This window comes from Pseudophryne corroboree, chromosome 7, assembly GCF_028390025.1.
Source record: "Pseudophryne corroboree isolate aPseCor3 chromosome 7, aPseCor3.hap2, whole genome shotgun sequence".
In the NCBI taxonomy this organism is placed as follows: Eukaryota; Metazoa; Chordata; class Amphibia; order Anura; family Myobatrachidae; genus Pseudophryne; species Pseudophryne corroboree.
Genome location: NC_086450.1, coordinates 347,532,012 through 347,552,136, shown reverse-complemented (window position 1 = coordinate 347,552,136; position 20,125 = coordinate 347,532,012). Strand labels below are relative to the sequence as shown.

General features: G+C 49.3%; 1 protein-coding gene across 3 annotated transcripts in view; it reads left to right on the top strand.

The window, feature by feature from the left end:
- VWA3A (von Willebrand factor A domain containing 3A) overlaps window positions 1–20,125 on the top strand; it is a 772,281-nt gene that overhangs the window by 185,652 nt on the left and 566,504 nt on the right. For all 3 annotated transcript variants that reach the window (XM_063934415.1, XM_063934414.1, XM_063934416.1), the window contains exon 19: window positions 12,804–12,948. In XM_063934415.1, coding sequence (XP_063790485.1) covers window positions 12,804–12,948 — 145 coding nt within the window. The remainder of the gene's footprint in view (window positions 1–12,803; window positions 12,949–20,125) is intronic.

The following is a 20,125-nucleotide window of genomic DNA, read 5'->3' as shown; positions in this document are numbered from 1 at the left end:
AGGTGTGTACGCACTGCGGGTACTTTGTACCGTCAGCGCTGCATAAGGTTTAAAGTATAATATCATTGCATTGCATTACTACTAAGGTTTAAAGTATAACTCTGGGTGTGTGCGCGCTGTGTGTATTTTGTACCCCCAGCGCCGCGTTTTTACGCTAAGTCCGTACAAGGTACGGGACTCTGTACGCAAATAGCGTACAAAGTACGTAGAGTGCATATTAAGTCTAGCGGCCGCAGCGGCTCCATGGTAAAAGTGTGTTTAAAGGTATAGCTTTATGGTTTAAGATAATATCGACATTATCAAGACCCTCCTGGATACAGGAGTCGTAGTACAGGTGCCTCTTGCTCAGAGGGGCCGGGGGTACTATTCTCCGCTGTTTCTAGTCCCGAAACCGAATGGGTCCTCCCGGCCCATTCTCAACCTCAAGGCACTGAACAAGTTTGTGAAGGTTTCCAAGTTCCGTATGGAAACCCTTCGCTCTATAGTTCTGGCCTTGGAACCTAGGGACTACATGGTCTCCCTGGACATACAGGATGCTTACCTGCATATTCCTATAGCAGTGTCACATCAACAATACCTGAGGTTCGCTATTGGCAACCTCGGTTACCAGTTTCGGGCGTTACCTTTTGGTTTAACAACGGCTCCGCGAGTCTTCACCAAAGTTATGGCGGTGCTGACGGTGGTACTCCGCCGTCAAGGGGTCAGGATACTGCCGTATCTGGACGACTTGTTAATCCTGGCAAATTCCCCAGATCTTCTCCTGCGTCATCTGGATATAACGGTCCAGTTTCTACAAGCCCACGGGTGGCTCATCAACTGGAAGAAATCCTCCCTGGTCCCTGCTCAGAGCATGGTGCATCTGGGAGCGCTGTTGGACACTCACAACCAGAGGTTGTTCTTGTCTCAGGAGAAAGTCCTGAAACTTCAGGACAGGATTCATTGCTTCCTTTCTCGTCCGCAAGTGTCGATACATTCGGCAATGCAGGTGCTGGGCCTCATGGTTTCAGCATTCGACATGGTGGAGTATGCTCAATTCCATTCTCGCCCCCTCCAGAAGCTGATTCTAGCCAAGTGGTACAGCCTGCCTCACCGGATCAGGTCTCACATGATCTCTTTGACTCCGGAGGTCCGTCTCTCGCTGCTCTGGTGGCTCCTGCACCGACAATTGTGCAGAGGCCATCCCTTCTGGATATCCAACTGGGTCCTGTTGACAACAGATGCCGGTCTAAGAGGTTGGGGCACGGTGCTGGAGCAGCAATCCTTGCAGGGTCGGTGGACCAAGGAGGAATCTCTCCTCTCGATCAACATTCTGGAATTGCGGGCGGTCTTCAATGCGTTGAACCTAGCCCAGCATTTAATTCAGAACCGTCCTGTTCAAGTACAGTCGGACAACGCCACCACAGTGGCTTACATAAATCATCAAGGCGGCACTCGAAGCCGCTTGGCAATGAAGGAAGCCTCACGGATTCTAAGTTGGGCAGAACGTCATCTACCGGCAATATCGGCAATATTCATTCCGGGAGTCCTGAATTGGGAAGCGGACTCTCTCAGTCGTCAGGACGTGCATGCCGGCGAGTGGGGCCTCCATCCAGAAGTGTTTCAACTCCTCGTGGAAAGGTGGGGTCTTCCAGATATGGATCTGATGGCTTCTCGAAACAATCACAAGGTTCCGGTCTTAGGAGCAAGAACAAGGGATCCTCAAGCAGCATTCGTGGATGCGCTGGCAGTGCCGTGGAGGTTTCGGCTGCCGTATGTGTTCCCTCCGGTGTCACTCCTGCCCAGGGTAATTCGGAAGTTCAAGCAAGAAAAAGGAAATCTGCTTCTCATAGCTCCGGCGTGGCCCAGACGGCACTGGTTCTCAGACCTGCAAGGCCTATCGTCAGAGCGTCCACTTCTACTTCCACAACGCCCAGACCTCCTCGTTCAGGGCCCTGTGTCTACCAGGACCTAGCCCGGCTGTCTTTGACGGCGTGGCTCTTGAAGCTTCCGTCTTAAGAGCTAAGGGTTTTTCTGAAGAGATCATTAAAACTATGTTGCGGGCCCGGAAACCGGCCTCTGCTCGGATTTACCATCGGGTCTGGCATTCCTACTTTGTTTGATGCGCATCTAATCATTATGACGCTTCCAAGTTTAGTACAGCCAAACTTTTGGCTTTTCTACAGCAGGGCCTAGATTTAGGCCTGCGTCTGGCCTCCCTCAAGGTTCATATTTCTGCCTTGTCGGTGTGGTTTCAGAGAAAAATTGCGACTTTACCTGATGTTCATACTTTCACTCAGGGTGTGTTGCGTATCCAACCTCCCTATGTCCCGCCTATGGCTCCTTGGGACTTGTCGGTGGTTTTGGAGGCATTGCAGGAGCCTCCATTTGAACCTCTTGGTTCAGCTGACCTTAAGTGGCTTTCCCTTAAGGTGGTGTTCTTGTTGGCTATTGCCTCTGCTAGAAGAGTGTCGGATATGGGTGCCTTGTCTTGTAGTTCCCCATATCTGATTTTTCACCGTGACCGGGCGGTTCTTAGGACTCGTCCCGGATATTTACCTAAGGTGGTTTCTTCGTTCCACCTTAATCAGGAGATTGTGGTTCCAGCTTTTGTCTCTCCTGATTTGTCTCCCAAAGAGCGGTCTTTGGATGTGGTACGGGCTCTCCGTATCTATGTGAAGAGAACTGCTTCTATTCGAAAGTCTGATTCTCTCTTTGTTTTGTTTGGATTTCACAAACGTGGCTGGCCTGCTCACAAGCAGACCCTGGCCAGGTGGATTAGAATGGTGATTGCGCATGCTTATGTGAAGGCTGGTCTGTCAGCTCCTGTTCACATTACGGCCCATTCTACTCGGTCTGTTGGACCTTCTTGGGCGGCCCAACGTGGTGCGACCCTTGACTAATTGTGCAAGGCGGCTACGTGGTCCTCCGGGAACACGTTCATAAGGTTCTATGCCTTTGATACTGCCGCTTCCCAGGATGCTTCCTTTGGACGCCGGGTTCTTGTGCCCGCTACAGTGCGTCCCCTCCCATAAGGAACTGCTTTAGGACATCCCCATTGTCCAGACTTGTGGAGCCCAGTGTACCCCGCAGCAGAAAACGAGTTTTATGGTAAGAACTTACCCTTGTTAAAACTCTTTCTGTGAGGTACACTGGGCTCCACAAGGTGCCCACCCTTACGCACTTAGTTTCTTTGGGTTGATATGGCATTAGCCGCTGACACTTCTCTTGTCGTGAGAGTGTGGTGTATGTGGCTACTAACCGTTGTCGCCTCTTTTCCTGCTACTGCATTGGGCTGGTTAACTAAAACTGAGCTCCTGTGCTGGGAGGCGGGGTGATATAGGAGGCGGCGCTGTGCATTCTGGGAACAGTCAAAGCTTTGAGCCTGTTGGTGCCTCGGATCAAGATCCTACTCTACACCCAGACTTGTGGAGCCCAGTGTACCTCGCAGAAAGAGTTTTAACAAGGGTAAGTTCTTACCATAAAACTCGTTTTTTGCAGCCCCCGTAGAAAATGGGAGATTACAGCAGCTATCGCCGATATTTGCTGTATTGTAGACATACTTTCTGGGGATCCTTAATATTTGCAGAAAACCCTGAAAACAAATGTTTTCAGAGGATTTCCCACATATATATTTTTGGATAGTTATACCTCCAAATATTGTGTTTTAAGAGTTGTTGTTCACACGGGTTCGGTACGATATACCGCTCGTCGGGATGCCGGAAGTCATATGACCAACACCTGCATCGCGACATTGAAGATCCCTATGTCGGATGGGATAAGTATTTTTACCCAACTACCTCTCCTCTCCTCTCTTCTCCTCTCCTCAGAGCTGGATTAAGGCACAGGGGGGCCCGGGGTACTTAAAAGTATTTTATATATATATATATATATATATATATATTTCTGCTGCTGGGTACACTGGGCTCCACAAGGATAGACATTGGGGTGTAGAGTAGGATCTTGATCCGAAGCACCAACAGGCTCAAAAGCTTTGACCTTCTTCCCAAGATGCATAGCGCTTCCTCCTATATCACCCCACCTCCGTGAACAGGAGCTCAGTTTGTAGTTGGTGCTTGCAGTGCAAGCATGTGACAGGAAGAGCTGCTCACAGCAGCTCTATAAAAGCTTTTTCTGAGGAAAAAAGAAGACTACAAGGGCTGCAGCAGAGGCACAGATTGTGCTGGATGTCAGTAGACATTGCCTGCTGCAGCTCCATCTCTCCCCCAGCGGCGCTGTACACTCCCGTGCCCTGGTTGCCGGGTACCTACAGCAGGAGGCTCCGGTTTTCTTCCAAGTTAGTCACACACGGCTGGGGCTCTCCGGGATCGCATGGCCGCACTTCGGGAGGAGGTAAGTAGGTCCCGCTCGCGGGACCCGCACTTTATCGGAATCCGGCGCGGCCGGTGGGAGGCGGCCCGCGCGCGCTGGCAGTGGACACTGTGACAGTACAGGCGATCCCACTAGATCACCAGGGCATGGGTGCAGGTCAGGTTTTCTCTCTAAACCTTTTTTACAAGTAGCCCGCAGTACCTGGTGGTTTTGCCAGCAGAGGGGATAAGGCTTAGACCTGGAGCCCCTCCCCCAGCCCCAGGGCGCCATTTCCCGCAGATGTTCCCGCCCTGGAGCTGCATATCTGTCTCTTCCTCACTCCCTGGCAGTGTCTGCGGCGCCATTATCCCTCAGCTCACTGTTCCTGGGAATGCTTGGGCAAATCCTCCTGTGTAAAGCCGCCTAGTTCTCAGTACTGTGACTTTACAAGACACTTAAGTATTCTACCTGCCTTTTTTAGTCAGTGTTAGTTAAGAAAGAGTGCACTTATTCAGGGTTTCCTAGTACAATTACCCTGTGATATACATCCAGTTCTTACTGTGTACTGTTATATTTATTGTTATATACTGTAGCTGTGTAAACTAGTCCAGTGCAGTATTATTGTTAGTAATAACTTCTGCATTGTACAGACTGTGACTATTTGTGTGTGCATTTGATAGCTGAGTGGTGTCCATTTCGTGTCTTTCACTCAACCTACTATCCCTATATTCTATAACCTGAGGGGGCTTGGTGCGTCAGGTTTTATCTAATATAGGATTTTCACAAAGATATACTGTATTACGTATTTTTCTCTGTGATTTAGTCACCATATCTCTCCTTTATCTCTGCTGGTGCTGACTACACTGCGCAGGGGTTTGGGCTAGAGGTATTGTGCTGCTGACAAATTGTACTGTGTTACCTGATACTGCAAGTTATATCATGTCTGCTTCTAAGGGTAACGGTTCTGGGGCTGAACACACTGCCGGTGTTGCTGAAGCCGCAGATACCTATGAGGAGAATATAGCAGCTGTGGGCTCTGGTTCTGGGGGCTCCTTGCCCCCCAGTGGGACGGTGGCAACGGGGGCAAATAATGACCCGCCATGGGCCGCTTTTTTCCACGCTTCTGCATACGCTAGTTCATAAACTAACACCCCCTATGGGACCCCCAATGCTGGTGCAACCGTTTGTGGTCCCTGCAGCTAACCCGCCATGGGCGGACGATTTATCTGCTCAAATAAAGAAGTTGAACCAGTCCCTGACTACTAAAAAGTCTGACCGTCGCTCGCCTACGTCCAAGGGGTCCTCTAAGCGAGCGCTTGTCTCCTCACAATCCACTGCTGTCACTGACACTTCGTCGGATGAAGACGGCACTTACACTGACCCCACAGGTTCTGACTCAGATACGGCTGATGCGGAGGGTGGTTCACATGTGGATGTTCCTGATCTTTTGGAGGCTATTAAGTTAATTCTGCAGATTACGGATGATCCCGAGCCATCCGTTCCTCCTAAGAAACCAGAATAGGTTCAAGCGTCAGAAGGTGATTAAACAAGTTTTACCTCACTCTGACCACCTAATTGATATACGTCAGGAACCCTGGGAAAACCCGGGTATGAAGTTTGTGCCTCAAAAGAAGATGCTGGCTCGCTATCCCCTCGCGCCGGAGCTGTCTAAAAATTAGGAAACACCTCCTCCAGTGGACTCACATGTGGCTAGGATGGTGGTTTCCTCAGCTCTACCGGTCACCACCGTCACGTCTCTAAAAGAGCCTACGGATAAACGTGTGGAGGGTTGTCTGAAAGCGATTTACACCCTCACGGGTGCTGCACAGAGGCCCACTATTGCAGCTACTTGGGCTGCAGAGGTCATTGAAGCATGGGCCTTGGAGTTAGATGCTGAAATCTCCTCTAACCATGCTAGACAATGCTTGTCATATATTGTCACAGCTTCTCGATATATTAAAGAGGCGGCTTCTGATGCCGGTATCCTGGCAGCCAAGGCCTCTACTACTTCAGTCCTGGCTCGCCGGATATTGTGGCTGAGATCCTGGTCTGTGGATCTGGACTCTAGAAAAACCCTGGCGATACTCCCTTTTAAGGGAGATATTCTGTTTGGGGACGATTTAAATAAGATTGTGGCTGACTTGGCTACTGCCAAAACTGCCTGTCTGCCAAGTACTGCTCCTTCTGTGTCGAAGGCTAAAGGTACTTCCTTTTGCCCCTTTCGTCCTTCAGGTAAAGAAAAAGGTCAGGCGTACAACAAGCAGGCCCGCGCTTCCAAACCTGGTAAGCCTAAGCCCAAAAGAGCCTGGGCGGCCCGTCAGCCAGCTTCCAAGACAGATAAGCCTGCCGCATGACGGGGCGGGCCTCCCTCTGGGGGATCCCAGGGTGGGGGGCCGGCTTCTAGGGTATACCCAGGAATGGTTGAAGACCACTTCAGATGCCTGGGTATGGGAAGTCGTAACGCGAGGTTACGCCATAGCCTTCAAAAACCGACCCCTTCATCGATGTTGCCAGACAGATGTCCCGTTGGACAAGACAAAGGCAAACACTCTACATTCGGTGGTACAGACCCTCCTGGATACAGGAGTCGTAGTACAGGTGCCTCTTGCGCAGAGGGGCCGGGGGTACTATTCTCCGCTGTTTCTAGTCCCGAAACCGAATGGGTCCTCCCGGCCCATTCTCAACCTCAAGGCATTGAACAGGTTTGTGAAGTTTTCCAGGTTTCAGATTGTAAACGCTGGTTTACGTACAGGACTAAAGCAACACTTTAAAAAGACATTTCATACACTTTAAATGAAGCCGCTGCGGCCGCTATACTTAATCTACAACCTACGTACCTATTACACCATTAGCGTACAGAGTCCCGTACCGTGTACGGACTTTGCGTACAAATGCCGCGCTGACTGTACAAAGTACACGCAGTGCGTACACACCCAAAGATACACCGTGAACCCTTAACAGCTATGCATGCGATAGTAATACACTTTAAACCTTAGCAGGGAAAGGATAACACGACACCAGATTGTATTTAAACTGCTGGGTTTCCGACACCACAACATATTATTACTGAAAGGGGGTTACAATCACAAAGCAATACAATACAAAAGAATATTGGCTACAGTCAATGGTACATACTTTTGGTTTCGCCTGCGCTTCCCGGTCCGGTCCTCAGTCATCAAGGGTGATGACCTTCAGAGTCTGTGATAGTGACCTGGCATGCAGCTGGCTCTTTATACAGTAGATCAAAACATAATACAATAGACACTGTGTGCTCTTCTTCCATTGGTTCGGAAGTGGGACATATCCTGTGCACCGGGGATCATTGGTCAAGAAGTGGGCGATGGCTAAGACATGAGATGTGATTTCTGTTGTTTGCATCTGAGTTCCCGCCCCATGACCAGTTAAACCCATCACATTAATCATACATAAATCTGGTATTATTAGTAACTTAATGTGGTAATATATAATAATAATCTTATTCCCACCAGATTAATGTTTACGTGACTCTGAACAATATGATCCCACACATGATATGATTATCTATTTCCATCCTCAAGATATACATATATCCACATATATCCATATACTCATATATATATATATATATATACATACACACACACATACTCCTGCTATTACAATTTGTTAGGAATTATATATATATATATATATATATATATATACAAACACATACATCTCCAAGAGTTTAGACTATAAATGTTAATATCTCAGATTTCTAAATGTCTGGTTTGTATTTTTGTTAGCTATTGCTAATTGAGTTTCTCTCAGCCTGGGTATCTGGGTATTGTCTCTTTATTTGTTTTGTCTTCAGGTAAGACAATGACAATCCAGTTCTTATTGCTTTGAATAGAAACTCAGCTACCCTAGTAAACAAAGGTGTTTGCCTTCTTCATAGAATTTCAAAGCTTAGTGTAAATAAGGCCATTGTATTTTAGTCTCTGGGAGTTTAATTTATGTGTGACCGATCTTCATGCTATTTAGAATAGGAAGCAGACAGTGTGGGATTTATGCAATATATAGATTAGATTTATGATATGTCTTTGTGGCTTTTCCATGCGAGTACAAATTCCACTGTAATTACTCATATCACGCTCTAATGCGCAAGACCGCGGGAGCAACCATATGCAATTTGCAAATATGTGCACGCACAGCCGAATACGTACGCACACGGAGGCCATCTATGTGGTGTTTGTACGTAATGTGTGTGTTGTAATATTTTCTGACTTCGACAGGATGGAAACCCTTCACTCTATAGTTCTGGCCTTGGAACCCGGGGACTTCATGGTCTCCCTGGATATACAGGATGCTTACCTGCATATTCCTATAGCAGTGTCTCATCAGCAATACCTGAGATTTGCGATTGGCAACTGCCATTACCAGTTTCGGGCGTTACATTTTGGTTTAACAACGGCTCCGCAAGTTTTTACAAAAGTCATGGCGGTGATGACGGTGGTACTCCGCGGTCAAGGGGTCAGGATACTGCCGTATTTGGACAACTTGTTAATCCTGGCAAATTCCCCAGAACTTCTCCTGCGTCATCTAGATGTGACGGTCCGGTTTCTGCAAGCCATTGGTGGCTCATCAACTGGAAGAAGTCATCCCTGACCCCTGCTCAGAGCATGGTGCATCTGGGAGCACTTTTGGACACTCACAACCAGCGGTTGTTCCTGTCTCAGGAGAAAGTCCTGAAACATTGCTTCCTATCTCGTCCGCAAGTGTCGGTACATTCGGCGATGCAGGTGCTGGGCCTCATGTTGTCAGCATTCGACATGGTGGAGTACGCTCAATTTCACTCTCGCCCTCTCCAGAGGCTGATCCTAGCCAAATGGGACAGCCTGCCTCACCGGATCAGGTCTCAAATGATCTTATTGACTCCGGAGGTCCGTCTGTCGCTGCTCTGGTGGCTCCGGGACCAACAACTGTGCAGGGCCGTCCGTTCTGGATATCCGACTGGGTCCTGTTGACGACAGATGCCAGTCTAAGAGGTTGGGGCGCGGTGCTGGAGCAACACTCCCTTCAGGGGCAGTGGACCAAGGAGGAGTCCCTCCTCTCGATCAATATTCTGGAGTTGCGGGCGGTCTTCAATGCCTTGAACCTGGCCCAGCATTTAATTCAGAACCGTCCTGTTCAAGTAGTCGGACAACGCCACCACAGTGGCTTACATAAATCATCAAGGCGGCACTCGAAGCCGCCTGCCAATGAAGGAAGTCTCACGGATTCTACAGTGGGCAGAACGCCATCTACTGGCCATATCAGCAATATTTATTCCGGGAGTCCTGAATTGGGAAGCGGACTTTCTCAGTCGTCAGGACGTGCATACCGGCGATTGGGGCCTCCATCCAGTAGTGTTTCAACACCTAGTGGAAAGGTGGGGCCTTCCAGACGTAGATCTGATGGCATCTCGACACAATCACAAGGTTCCGGTCTTCGGAGCAAGGACAAGGGATCCTCAAGCAGCATTCGTGGATGCGCTGGCGGCACCGTGGAGGTTTCGGCTGCCGTACGTGTTCCCTCCGGTGTTTACTCCTGCCCAGGGTAATTCGGAAGTTCAAGCAAGAAAAAGCAATTCTGCTTCTCATAGCTCCAGCGTGGCCCAGACGGCACTGGTTCTCAAACCTGCAAGGCCTATCGTCAGAGCGTCCAATTCTACTTCCACAACGCCCAGACCTCCTCGTTCAGGGCCCCTGTGTCTACCAGGACCTAGCCCGGCTGTCTTTGACGGCGTGGCTTTTGAAGCTTCCGTCTTAAGAGATAAAGGGTTTTCTGAGGCGGTCATTCAAATTATGTTGCGGGCCCGGAATCCGGCTTCGGCTCGGATTTACTATAGGGTCTGGCATTCTTACTTTGTTTGGTGCGCATCTAACAATTATGACGCTTCCAAGTTAAGTATAGCCAAGTTGTTGGCTTTTCTTCAGCAGGGCCTGGACTTAGGCCTGCGTCTGGCCTCCCTCAAGGTTCAATCTGCCTTGTCGGTGTGGTTTCAGAGAAAAATTGCGACCTTACCTGATGTGCATACCTTTACTCAGGGCGTGTTGTGTATCCAGCCTCCCTATGTCCCGCCTGTGGCTCCTTGGCACTTGTCGGTGGTTTTGGAGGCGTTACAAGAGTCTCCGTTTGAACCTCTTGGTTCAGCTGATCTTAAGTGGCTTTCCCTTAGGGTTGTGTTTCTGCTGGCTATTGCTTCAGCTAGAAGAGTGTCGGATTTGGGTGCCTTGTCTTGTAGTTCCCCATATCTGATATTTCACCGTGACCGGGCGGTTCTTAGGACTTGTCCCGGCTATCTACCTAAGGTGGTTTCTTCGTTCCACCTTAATCAGGAGATTGTAGTTCCGGCACTTGTTTCTCCTGATCTGTCTCCCAAAGAGCGGTCTTTGGATGTGGTACGGGCTCTCCGTATCTATGTGAAGAGAACTGCTCCTATTAGGAAATCTGATTCTCTTTTTGTTGTGTTTGGGTTTCACAAACGGGGCTGGCCTGCTCACAAGCAAACTCTGGCCAGATGGATTAGAATGGTTATTGCACATGCTTATGTGAAGGCTGGTCTCTCTGCTCCTGATCACATTAAGGCCCATTCTACTCGGTCTGTTGGACCTTCTTGGGCGGCCCGCCGTGGTGCGACCCTTGAACAATTGTGCATGGCGGCTACGTGGTCCTCAGTGAACACATTCATTAGGTTCTGTGCCTTCGATATCGCCACTTCCCAGGATGCTTCCTTTGGACGCCGGGTTCTTGTGCCCGCTACAGTGCGTCCCCTCCCATAAGGAACTGCTTTAGGACATCCCCAATGTCTATCCTTGTGGAGCCCAGTGTACCCCGCAGCAGAAAACGAGTTTTATGGTAAGAACTTACCTTTGTTAAAACTCTTTCTGCGAGGTACACTGGGCTCCACAAGGCGCCCACCCTGACGCACTTAGTTTCTTTGGGTTGGTATGGCATTAGCCGCTGACACTTCTCCTGTCGGGACAGTGTGGTGTTTGTGGCAACTGGCAGTTGTCGTCTCTTTTACTTGCTACTGCATTGGGCTGGTTAACAAAACTGAGCTCCTGTGCACGGAGGCGGGGTGATATAGGAGGCGGCGCTATGCATCTTGGGAAGAAGGTCAAAGCTTTTGAGCCTGTTGGTGCTTCGGATCAAGATCCTACTCTACACCCCAATGTCTATCCTTGTGGAGCCCAGTGTACCTCGCAGAAAGAGTTTTAACAAAGGTAAGTACTTACCATAAAACTCGTTATATATATATATATATATATATATATATATATATATATAATACACACTGTATGATTTGAACTAGGGGAGTATCGGGTAGTTTGGATAAATTATCTATTTCATATAATGTGATATATATATATATATATATATATATATACACACACACACACACACACACACACACACACACACACACACACACATATATACATGCATATTGGTTGGGTCTGATATGCTGGCGGTCAGAATACCAACTGCGGCATCCCGATGGTGAAAATTCTGACAGGGGCAATGTAAGTATACTTACCTTTCCCCAGTGCCCCCTAACCCTAACCTTTACTTCCCGCAGTATAAAGCTAACCCTCCTCCACCCCTGCAGCCTAACCCTAACCCTCCGTTAGTGGTGCCTAAATCTAACCTCCCATTCCCGCAGCCTAAACCTAATCCTCCACCACGCCTAACCATAACCCTCCCCATGGGTGCCTAAACCTAACCTCCATCCCCGCAACCTAAACGTAACCACATCCCCGCAGCGTAACCATAACCTAGAACCCCCCTCCCCGCCTCCCCCTCTGTGGCTTATCCCTCTGGTGGTCTGGCACTATATCCTTACTTACAAACAAAACAGGATGAGAGCTTGAATGTTCCTCTGCACCCCGCCAGCACAAATCCCCAAGCAGCTGAACCAGGGAACTTCCTTCTTCCAGCCTGCATGCTCAGCCAGTCACTGAGCCGCAGGCTGTAGCTTGACTATCTGTTGGGTGGCTTCGATGAGCGTCATGGCTGGGCTGTCAGTGGACAGGGGAGCGCAGCGCAGTGCCACGTATCGAACCGGATTAGAGATCCGATCTATCTCCGTCGGGTGGTCCTTTCAGTACTTACTCCCGGAGCCCCCCCCCCCCCTCTTAATCCATCTCTGCATCCCCTAACCCTAACCCTCCGGGGGTGACAGCAAGGGCTAAACCCCCCCCCCGGGTGTGGCTGCTAGGGCACCCCTCCCCCCCAGTTCCTAACACGCCCCCTGCCCCCCATACCACCCCACCCAGCCCTAACCATAATAAATACCCTGATACTTACCTTCGGTGTATCAGCTGCCAGTCTTCCAGCACCGGTGTCCCGAGTGGTGCCAGAATTCCAGCATCTGCCGCATGACTGCCGGCATCTCGTCCATCGGGTTTCTAAACGCTCTTTCATGTTACTCTCATCTCTTTCTTAAACATTTCTGTTTGATGTAACCTAAAGGATTGCTTGACCGTTAATGATGAAGTGTCCTCTGCTTCCAGGTGGGTGCTGGCCTTGCAGTGTGAAGGTGGAAGGAACGTTATGGGTGCTATACAGAGAGCAGTGGAATTCAACTTCACTGATAAAGAGAATGAAGAATCGCAGGGAATGTACTTATTTACAAGTGGTGCTCCAGACCAGGACGTGGTGAGTGACAGGCCCTTGTGCATCATGATGTTATACACTGGTATAATAACCGAATATTTACTATACACTGATAGTGTTGGAGAGCTCTCTATATCAGGGCTTATGGAGCTTATGAAAGACACCATGCAAAGTGGTTCTCATGGTGAGATTGCACAGGATGGCATACTCTACATATGGAATAGGCAATAAAGGTGTCAATAAGATTTAGTAAAATTAGTATGTGTTGTTAAATTTTTCCTTCTCTATAGTCCTCATAGATTTCAATTACGAAGCACACATGGGGCGCACCGCAAAATATCTGGGGTTTTCACCATTTTTATTAAGCACAGGAAAAACACAACTTTTTTGAATGCTGTGTGACAGAAAAAGCCCTGTGCGAGAGGGGTGAAACTTGCCAAACCATTGTGGGCTAGTTTAAGGTCAATATTCCCCAATTCCCTTTTAACTCAGGCAGTATGGTTTATTACTTACACGTACAGTCTTGTAATTTAATAGTCACATCTCGTATATATCCACCCAAATGCTGAGCTCACAGTGTGACCATGTGACTGCTTTATGCCAAGCACATGTCTCAGGCACATATGTGCCACTTGTGTCTGTATTGTAGATTTCTCTGACGTCCTAGTGGATGCTGGGGACTCCGTAAGGACCATGGGGAATAGACGGATCTGCAGGAGACTGGGCACATCTAAAGAAAGATTTAGGACTATCTGGTGTGCACTGGCTCCTCCCCCTATGACCCTCCTCCAAGCCTCAGTTAGATTTCTGTGCCCGGCCGAGCTGGATGCACACTAGGGGCTCTCCTGAGCTCCTAGAAAGAAAGTATAGTTTAGGTTTTTTATTTTACAGTGAGACCTGCTGGCAACAGGCTCACTGCAGCGAGGGACTAAGGGGAGAAGAAGCGAACCTACCTAAGTGGTGGTAGCTTGGGCTTCTTAGGCTACTGGACACCATTAGCTCCAGAGGGATCGCACACAGGACCCGACCTCGTCGTCCGTTCCCGGAGCCGCGCCGCCGTCCCCCTTACAGAGCCAGAAGCAAGAAGGTCCGGAAAATCGGCGGCTGAAGACTTCTGTCTTCTCCAAGGTAGCGCACAGCACTGCAGCTGTGCGCCATTGCTCCTCATGCACACCACACACTTCGGTCACTGATGGGTGCAGGGCGCTGGGGGGTGGCGCCCTGAGCAGCAATATTAACACCTTGGCTGGCAAAACTGACACCATATATAGCCCCAGAGGCTATATAGGTGTAAATTACCCCTGCCAGAATAACACAAAAAGCGGGAGAAAGCCCGCCGAAAAAGGGGCGGAGCCATCTCCCTCAGCACACTGGCGCCATTTTCCCTCACAGCTCCGCTGGAAGGATCGCTCCCTGGCTCTCCCCTGCAGTCCTGCACTACAGAAAGGGTAAAAAAGAGAGGGGGGGCACTAAATTTAGGCGCAGTATGGAAGGAATTACGTGACAGTGTTAGCTCCTTACATAAAAGGTTTGACGACATAGGACAGCCGGCTACTCAGCTTGTGACTGTTCCAGCGTCTCAAATGTCATCAGGGGCTTTAAAACGCCCGCTACCTCAGATGGCAGACACAGATGTCGACACGGATACCGACTCCAGTGTCGACGACGATGAGACTAGTGTACCCTCCAATAGGTCCACCCGTTACATGATTGAGGCAATGAAAAATGTATTACACATTTCTGATAGTACCCCAGGTACCACAAAAAAGGGTATTATGTTCGGTGAGAAAAAACTACCAGTAGTTTTTCCTGCATCTGAGGAATTAAATGAGGTGTGTGAGGAAGCCTGGACTTCCCCCGATAAGAAATTGATAATTTCTAAACGGTTATTGGCAGCGTACCCTTTCCCGCCAGAGGATAGGTCACGTTGGGAAACATCCACTAGGGTAGATAAAGCGCTTACACGTTTATCAAAACAGGTGGCACTACCGTCTCAGGATACGGCCGCCCTAAAGGATCCTGCTGATAGAAAGCAGGAGGCTACCCTAAAAGCTATATATACACACACGGGCATTATATTGCGACCAGCGATTGCATCAGCATGGATGTGCAGTGCTGCTGCTGCGTGGTCAGATTCCCTGTCGGATAATATTGATACCCTGGATAGGGACAATATTTTGCTGACAGTAGAGCATATAAAAGACGCTGTCTTATACATGCGTGATGCACAGAGGGATATTTGCCGGCTGGCATCAAAAATAAGCGCAATGTCCATTGCCGCCAGAAGGGGGTTATGGACTCGGCAGTGGTCAGGTGATGCCGATTCAAAAAGGCACATGGAAGTTTTGCCTTATAGGGGGGTGGAACTGTTTGGGGATGGTCTTTCAGACCTCGTTTCCACAGCTACGGCTGGGAAATCGACATTTTTGCCACAGGCTACCCCACAGCAAAAGAAAGCACCGTATTATCAAGTACAGTCCTTTCGGCCCTATAAACACAAGAGGGCTCGAGGCGCATCCTTTCTGCCGAGAGGCAAAGGTAGAGGGAAAAAGCTGCAGCATACAGCCAGTTCCCAAGAGCAAAAGTCCTCCCCCGCGTCCGGTAAGTCCACAGCATGACGCTGGGGCTTCACAGGCGGACCCGGGTACGGTGGGGGCCCGTCTCAGAAATTTCAGCACACAGTGGGCTCTCTCACAGGTGGATCCCTGGATCCTTCAAGTAGTATCTCAGGGGTACAGGCTGGAATTCGAGACGTCCCCCCCCCCCCCCCCCCCCCCGCCGTTTTCTAAAATCTGCCTTACCAGCAACTCCCTCTGCCAGGGAGGCAGTGTTGGTGGCTATCCAAAAACTGTATTCACAGCAAGTGATTGTCAAGGTACCCCTTCTTCAGCAAGGAAAGGGTTACTATTCCACAATGTTTGTGGTACAGAAACCGGACGGTTCGGTGAGACCTATCTTAAATTTAAAATCCTTGAACACGTATATCAGAAAGTTCAAGTTCAAGATGGAATCGCTCAGGGCGGTTATTGCGAGCCTGGACGAGGGGGATTACATGGTCTCTCTGGACATCAAGGATGCCTACCTGCATGTCCCCATTTACCCTCCTCACCAGGAGTACCTCAGATTTGTGGTACAGGACTGTCACTATCAGTTCCAGACGCTGCCGTTTGGGTTATCCACGGCACCGAGGGTCTTTACCGAGGTAATGGCCGAAATGATGATACTCCTTCGCAAGAAGGGAGTTTTAATTATCCCGTACTTGGACGATCTCCTGATAAAGGCGAGGTCCAAGGAACAGTTGGTAGTGGGGGTAGCACTTTCTCGGGAAGTGCTACAACAGCACGGCTGGATTCTCAATATTCCAAAGTCACAGCTGGTCCCGACGACACGTCTTCTGTTCCTGGGAATGATTCTGGACACAGACCAGAAAAAAGTGTTTCTTCCAGTGGAAAAAGCCGAGGAGTTGTCATCTCTAGTCAGAGACCTCCTAAAACCGGGACAGGTGTCGGTACATCATCCGGGTCCCATCTCCAGATGCAACAGCGGATAACCCTGTCGGCAAGGACCAGGGTGTCGCTGCTGTGGTGGCTGCAGAGGGCTCATCTACTAGAGGGCCGCAGATTCGGAATACAGGACTGGGTCCTGGTGACCACGGATGCCAGCCTTCGGGGCTGGGGTGCAGTCACACAGGGAAGAAATTTCCAAGGACTGTGGTCAAATCAGGAGATTTCGCTTCACATAAATATTCTGGAGCTAAGGGCCATTTACAATGCCCTAAGCCAAGCAAGGCCCCTGCTTCAGAACCAACCGGTACTGATCCAATCAGACAACATCACGGCGGTCGCCCATGTAAACAGACAGGGCGGCACAAGAAGCAGGAGGGCAATGGCAGAAGCCACAAGGATTCTCCGATGGGCGGAAAATCATGTGTTAGCACTGACAGCAGTGTTCATTCCGGGAGTGGACAACTGGGAAGCAGACTTGCTCAGCAGGCACGACCTCCACCCGGGAGAATGGGGACTTCATCCAGAAGTCTTCCAAATGGTGGTAAACTGTTGGGAAAGACCACAGGTGGACATGATGGCGTCCCGCCTCAACAGAAAGCTAAAAAGATATTGCGCCAGGTCAAGGGACCCTCAGGCAATCGCTGTGGACGCTCTAGTAACACCGTGGGTGTACCAGTCGGTTTATGTGTTTCCTCCTCTGCCTCTCATTCCCAAGGTACTGAGACTAATACGAAGGCAAGGAGTGAAAACTATACTCGTGGTTCCGGGCTGGCCAAGAAGAGCTTGGTACTCGGAACTTCAAGAGATGCTTTCAGAGGACCCTTGGCCTCTGCCGCTCAGACAAGACCGCGGCTGCGTTTGGCGGCATGGCGGTTAAACACCGGATCCTGAAGGAAAAGGGCATTCCGGAGGAAGTCATCCCTACCCTGATCAAAGCCAGGCGGGATGTCACCGCAAAACATTATCACCGCATTTGGCGGAAATATGTTGCTTGGTGTGAGGCCAGGAAGGCCCCAACGGAGGAATTTCAACTGGGTCGATTCCTGCATTTCCTGCAAGCAGGGGTGACGTTCGGCCTCAAATTGGGGTCCATTAAGGTCCAGATTTCGGCCCTGTCGATTTTCTTCCAGAAAGAACTGGCTTCACTGCCTGAAGTTCAGACTTTTGTCAAAGGAGTTCTGCATATTCAGCCTCCTTTTGTGCCCCCAGTGGCACCTTGGGATCTCAATGTGGTTTTGGAGTTCCTGAAATCACATTGGTTTGAACCACTTAAGACTGTGGATTTGAAATATCTCACGTGGAAAGTGGTCATGCTGTTGGCCCTGGCTTCGGCCAGGCGTGTGTCAGAATTGGCGGCTTTGTCCTATAAAAGCCCTTATCTGATTTTCCATATGGATAGGGCAGAGTTGAGGACTCGTCCTCAGTTTCTCCCGAAGGTGGTATCAGCGTTTCACTTGAACCAGCCTATTGTGGTGCCTGCGGCTACTAGGAACTTGGAGGATTCCAAGTTACTGGACGTAGTCAGGGCCCTGAAAATTTATGTTTCCAGGACGGCTGGAGTCAGGAAAACTGACTCGCTGTTTATCCTGTATGCACCCAACAACTGGGTGCTCCTGCTTCTAAGCAGACTATCGCGCGCTGGATTTGTAGCACTATTCAGCTGGCGCATTCTGCGGTGGGACTACCGCAGCCTAAATCTGTAAAAGCCCATTCCACAAGGAAGGTGGGCTCATCTTGGGCGGCTGCCCGAGGGGTCTCGGCTTTACAACTTTGCCGAGCTGCTACTGGGTCAGGGGCAAACACGTTTGCAAAATTCTACAAATTTGATACCCTGGCTGAGGAGGACCTGGAGTTCTCTCATTCGGTGTTGCAGAGTCATCCGCACTCTCCCGCCCGTTTGGGAGCTTTGGTATAATCCCCATGGTCCTTACGGAGTCCCCAGCATCCACTAGGACGTCAGAGAAAATAAGAATTTACTCACCGGTAATTCTATTTCTCGTAGTCCGTAGTGGATGCTGGGCGCCCATCCCAAGTGCGGATTGTCTGCAATACTTGTAAATAGTTATTGTTACACAAATCGGGTTGTTATTGCGAGCCATCTGTTCAGAGGCTCCGTTGTTATCATACTGTTTACCGGGGTTCCTATCACGAGTTATACGGTGTGATTGGTGTGGCTGGTATGAGTCTTACCCGGGATTCAAAATCCTTCCTTATTGTGTCAGCTCTTCCGGGCACAGTGTCCTAACTGAGGCTTGGAGGAGGGTCATAGGGGGAGGAGCCAGTGCACACCAGATAGTCCTAAATCTTTCTTTAGATGTGCCCAGTCTCCTGCGGAGCCGTCTATTCCCCATGGTCCTTACGGAGTCCCCAGCATCCACTACGGACTACGAGAAATAGAATTACCGGTGAGTAAATTCTTATTTTTTATGCACAAGCAATTCCTTCATTGTTACTTAACAATGTAACTATTAAAACCAGCAAAAAACACTCCCTATCCCGCATACGAAAACGAGCCCCCAAAAATGAGCTTAAACGGGCTCCCAAATGCATTACACTTAGCCGAGCAACAAGATTGCATCTGTCAGTATCAGCAGTGCATTTGCAGACAGCCATCATAATCATCCACTATTGCCACCTGTCCCTGACTACCTGCAAGTGATATGGCTTTCCCAGGCGACAATGCATCTTTTTGCCAGTCTGCATATGTTCACAATTGCACAAACACGACCATACTTTACATTAGAATGCCCCTGTTCTGACCTGTTTCATCCATTCAGGCCCAGGCAAGTAGAAGTGGCAGAATTGCTCAAATGGGCATATATACGTGCGTGCAAACTATTTTTGTGCAGGTGTGCTACGAGCATACAAGATGCGCTACACCAGCTAAAATAGAGCTTACTCTATAGCAGCTCTGTCATCTCTCCCTCACAAATATCAAGTGTGCCTTGATGTGCAAAGGTGAAAACATCACCTAACAATGGGGGTCATTCGGAGTTGTTCGCTCGTTATTTTTTTCTCGCAACGGAGCGATTAGTCGCTAATGCGCATGCGCAATGTCCGCAGTGCGACTGCGCCAAGTAAATTTGCTATGCAGTTAGGTATTTTACTCACGGCATTACGAGGTTTTTTCTTCGTTCTGGTGATCATAATGTGATTGACAGGAAGTGGGTGTTTCTGGGCGGAAACAGGCCGTTTTATGGGTGTGTGCGAAAAAACGCTACCGTTTCTGGGAAAAACGCGGGAGTGGCTGGAGAAACGGAGGAGTGTCTGGCCGAACGCTGGGTGTGTTTGTGACGTCAAACCAGGAACGAAACTGACTGAACTGATCGCAGATGCCGAGTAAGTGTGGAGCTACTCAGAAACTGCTAAGAAGTGTCTATTCGCAATTTTGCTAATCTTTCGTTCGCAATTTTGATAAGCTAAGATTCACTACCAGTAGGCGGTGGCTTAGCGTGTGCAAAGCTGCTAAAAGCAGCTTGCGAGCGAACAACTCGGAATGAGGGCCAATCCCTCTTCTACTCTTTAGTACAACTGCTTTCAGTTTTAATAAAAGTGTCAGTTTTTCTCCTAACATACATCTCTGCTTACTGTCACCTTCTGTAGAGGCTTATATTAATCATGAGAGGCAGGGGACATTGGAACTGTGTTTATTACATGTATCACTTTTGCTTTTCTGTGAGGCCTTTTACTTCTTTTTCATTATTACTATTAGG